The sequence below is a fragment of the Arachis duranensis genome, chromosome 9 (genome assembly GCF_000817695.3).
Source record: "Arachis duranensis cultivar V14167 chromosome 9, aradu.V14167.gnm2.J7QH, whole genome shotgun sequence".
Taxonomy (NCBI): domain Eukaryota; kingdom Viridiplantae; phylum Streptophyta; class Magnoliopsida; order Fabales; family Fabaceae; genus Arachis; species Arachis duranensis.
Genome location: NC_029780.3, coordinates 57,042,852 through 57,047,624, shown reverse-complemented (window position 1 = coordinate 57,047,624; position 4,773 = coordinate 57,042,852). Strand labels below are relative to the sequence as shown.

General features: G+C 40.0%; 1 protein-coding gene across 1 annotated transcript; it reads left to right on the top strand.

The window, feature by feature from the left end:
- Window positions 1-3,277: 3,277 nt before the first annotated feature.
- On the top strand, window positions 3,278-4,000 carry LOC107465657 (uncharacterized). The gene has a single exon (XM_016084630.1). The coding sequence runs from the start codon at window positions 3,278-3,280 to the stop codon at window positions 3,998-4,000; it is 723 nt and encodes a 240-aa protein (XP_015940116.1).
- Window positions 4,001-4,773: the final 773 nt, after the last annotated feature.

Sequence of the window (4,773 nt, the reverse complement as noted above, 5' to 3'; positions counted from 1 at the left end):
TCCACTGATGCGTACGCGTGACTGATGCATATGCATGACCTTGTGCAGAGCCCACTAACGCGTACATGCCACGAGCGTCACGTGCTGTAATTAACAGAACTTGTTAGGGGCAATTTCTGGGTTAATTTGGACCCAGTTTCAAGCCCGAAAATGCAGAGTAGAGGCTGGGATTGAGCTAAGACTAAACACACTTTTCACTTTAGCTTAGTTTTTGAGTTTTGAATTCTAGTGAGAGAAACTCCTACTTCTCTATAGGGTTTTTGGTACTCTGAGTTTTACTTTCACTTGGATCCTGAGAGAAGCTGTGGTTACCTTCATTTGGAGTCATTTTTCTTATAGTTTTCTTCTCTGATTCATTTATTACTCTTTTCCATTTGATTATTTTGAGTTCATGTTTGGATCTTGTTACCTTTGGATTTTGTTAATGCATTGAGAATTTTCATATTCGTTGTTATTACCTATTTTGCTCTTGTTGATTATTCTGTGTGGTAATTTGAATTAAGTTATTTTATCACTAATTTATCATGTCTTTTATCAGCACCCACCAAGTGTTTCAGGAAATGTCACCCATGATCATGGAGTAGATTTCCTTTCTTGGTTGGGGTTGAGTGATTAGAGCCACTAGAATTGTTATATTCAAGTGTTGATTGGTAAATGAATGTTGCTAATTAGCTTGAAACTCACCAACTCTAGTTCTTCTCTACGAAGTGACTAGGACTTGAGAGCTAAAGTTAATTGTTTCACTTGACTTTCCTTCAATCATTAGAAGATAACTAAGTGAGAGCAATGAGCTTTTACCGTCACACTTGGGAAAGACAATAAGGATAGAATTTTCAATTCTCACCCCTAACCAAGGCTTTTTACATTGATTATTTTACAACTCTTGCTCGTTCTCTATTGCTATAATTTCTAGTTATTTCTCTTGTTCTCAACTTCAAAAATCTCCAGGAAAATCTCAACCAATAATCTGCATTTTGTGTCAACTCTTGGGGAAACGACTTGAGATTCTACTCCCGGTTATTGAATTTAAATTGTGACACACCTTTTAACTATGATTTGTGGAAAATCTCGTTGGTTAAGACTATACTTGCTACTTTGATTTGAAAAAATATTTTTGGTAATCTTGACCAACATTTATCCGCACGTCATGTTTTGGCACCGTTGTCGGGGAATTGCATATGTGTGCTTTATTATTGGTGGGTGTAAATATTTTCACATTTGCATAATTACGTCTTTTATTTGTGTGCTTTATGGTTATTAGTAGTATTTAATAGTATTTTTCTTAGTATATTTTGTTGCCGTAATCTCTATGTTTCTTTTATTAACCATTTCACATATTAGGCGAGTTCGGCGTCGGCTAGCTTCCGAAGGTAGTGAAGGGGCTTCTCCCAATTCACCAATCTTACCCGAGGTTGAATCTGAAGCGTCATTTGAGGAAGAAACTAACTCCTCTCCTACTAAATCTATTGACGTCTCTTATATTGATTTAGGTACTGATACTATGGCAGCTCTTAGAAGAATTACTCTCAAGGAGGCGGGAGCTCCGGATTTTACTCTTCAACCATTTCAAGTGCGTCATCCGAACTTGAATGCAGATTTTGAGCTAAAGACCTCATTGATTAATCGACTTCCTAAGTTCTATGGTGTAGCCGCTCAAGATCCCATCAAGCACCTAAGAGACTTTTAAACAGCTTGTTCAACTGCTAGGCGGTATGATGCGGATGAGGTTGCTATTTGGTTATATGCCTTCCCATTTTCTCTTGAAGGAAGGGCAAATGAGTGGTTCTACACTCAACTCGAGAATGTTGTCACTAATTCAGAATTGCTTAGAAGGGAATTTTCGGACAAGTTCTTTCCACTGGAGGTCACTGATAAATTGAGAAAAGAAATTTCTTGCGTTATTCAGGGTGATTCAGAGACTCTCTATGACTATTGAGAACGATTTAGGAAGCTCCTTGATTTGTGTCCCCATCACATGATTGACGAGTTGGTGCTTATTAGTTACTTTTTCCAAGGCATGAAGCCTCAAGATAAGATCCTTTTGGATGCTTCAAGTAATAGTTCTTTGACAAAGTACAAGACGGCGGCGGAAGCGTGGCAACTTATCACCGATTTAGCTAAGTCTACTCAACATGCGTGGCACAGGAATAATCATCCCAAGGCTATTGCAGAAGTCTCCTCTAGTACTGAGTCCGCTCTCACCAAGACTTTGGGAGAGATGACCAATATCCTCAAGCAACTCCAACTCAATCAACAACAACCTCCACCTCCTCCACAACAACAATGTCAACAGTTAGTTCCTCTGAGAGTGTGTGGGATTTGTGCTTACTATTCTCACTATACTGATGAATGTCCACAACTCCAAGAGGACAGCACCTTGGTAGCTACCAATGCTTATTACAACCATCTGAATCAAGGGTACTATCAAAAAGGGGATAACTATAATCAAGGTGGTAACTACAATCAAGGTTGGCAAGACAATTCCAACTAAGGATGGAGAGACAACTACAACCAAGGAGGAAGAGACAATGGTGGTGGAATAATAATTACCAACAAAACTGGTACCAACAAAATCCTTCTTACCAACAACAAAACCAAGGCCAAAGATACCAACCACCTCACCAAAGGCAAGCTCAAATACCTCAACTCACCCAACCACAAGCCCCCCAAATTACCTAACCTCCTTCTTCCTCCAACCAAGATGAAACACTTTGTCTTCGTTCTATTCTTCAAGGACAAAAAGAGCTTCAAGCTACAGTTGCCTCTAGCATCACTGGTCGCACCTCCACTCTCCAAGCTCTTATATCCCGTATGGAACCACCCTCTACCTCCAATACTCAACCCTCAAGCTCTAGTGCACTTCCCTCTCAACCCTAACCTAACCCCAAGGGTGTAATCAATGCCATCACTTTGAGGTCCGGCACTACATTGCAAGAGAGGAGTCCCGAGGAGCCAAGCTCAAGAAAAGCCCCTCAAGATGAAGATGTTGTTGAGGTAGAAGATGTTGAAGACGAGGATGAGGTACAAGAGGCAGTTGATGAAGAACTTTCTCAACCACGAGATGGAGTATCTAAGGAAGAAAATGTTGTGAAAGAGGCTATTCCAATCCATTTTCCACACCTAGCTAGGAGGACTAAAAAGCAAGTGGAGCTAGATTCCAAGATGGTGGATATCCTCAAAAAGGTTGAGGTAACTATTTCTAAAGGATTTGTGCACGAATAAGGAGAAAATTCATGATTTAGAAACTATTCCTTTGGGTAGCTCGATTTCTGCTTTGATGGGTGCTATACCGGAAAAATGTGGTGATCCCGGTCGTTGTATGGTTACTTGCACTATAGGTGGTGTACAATTTTTTTATTACATGTGTGACCTAGGTGCTTGTGTCAGCATTATGCCGTTATCTGTGTATGATGCATTGAAACTTTTGCCATTGAAAAGATCAGCAGCCCATTTTATTTTGGCAGATAAAAGCATAATTTTTGTGGTTGGCATTGCGGAAGACGTCTTGGTGAGCATTAAGGGGTTGATTTTCCCTATTGATTTCTACATTCTTGAGATGCCCCCTAATGACTCAGGAAGACCATCGTATATCTTGCTTAGGAGGCCGTTCTTGAAGACCTCTTGGTTTAAATTGGATGCCTTCTCGGGTACCTATTCCTTTGAAATAGATGGAAGAGCAGTGAGTTTCAACTTTGATGATGCTATGAAGCATCCACCGGAAGACCATTCTATCTTCCAGTGTGATATTATTGATGAAATTATGGCCGAAGTCCACCATGGTATAGTTGATGAGAAGAACATAGTTCAAGGTGCAAGTGTGGGGAAACCCCCTGAATATGATAAAGACACCTTGCTACCTCTGGTGCTACCGGATAATCAAGTGCCAAGCCATGAGCTAAACATGGAATTAAAGCCCCTTTCACCTCATCTCAAGTATCCTTATCTTGAAGATGATCAAAAGCTCCTGGTGTTCATTGCAAAAGAGCTTACATCCCAATAAGAGGAGCGATTACTTAATATACTGAAAAGAAACATGAAAGATCTTGGGTGGAGTTTGGCAGACATAGTAGATATAAGCCCTCAAGTTTGTGAGCATCACATTTTCCTAGGTGAAAGCCAAGCCTATCCGTCAGCCTCAAAGGTGGTAGAACCCCACAATTCTAGAAGTTGTGAAGAAAGAAGTGACCCGACTGCTTGAGGCTGACATTATCTATCCAATCTCGGATAGTGAATGGGTTAACCTAGTACAAGTGGTTTCGAAGAAGTTTGACGTCACCATAGTCAAGTATGAGAATGGGGAGCTCATGGCCATAAGGGTGCAGAATTCATAGAGAGTTTGCATCGACTACAGGCACTTGAACTTGGCCAATCATAAGGATCACTATCCACTACCTTTCATCGATCAAATGCTTGATAGCCTGTTAGTTAAATCACATTATTGCTTTTTAGATGGCTATACTGGTTATTTTTAGATCAAAATCGCTCCAAAAAACTAAGAGAAAACTACTTTCACATGCCCCTTTGGAACATATGCATACACAAGAATGCCTTTTGGTTTATGTAATACACCGGCTATGTTCCAAAGGTGCATGATGAGCATCTTTTCGGATCTTATTGAGAACTTTATCGAAGTATTTATGGATGATTTTAGTGTTTATGGTGATTCCTTTGACCTTTGCTTGGATAATCATGCTAGAGTATTAGAGAGATTTGCTAGTTCAAACCTTATGCTTAATTTTGAAAAATGTCAATTTATGGTAAAGCAAGGTATTG

Bases quoted from the DNA above. Each gene is read 5' to 3' on its own strand.
- LOC107465657 (XM_016084630.1), top strand. From the start codon at position 3,278: ATGGGTGCTATACCGGAAAAATGTGGTGATCCCGGTCGTTGTATGGTT.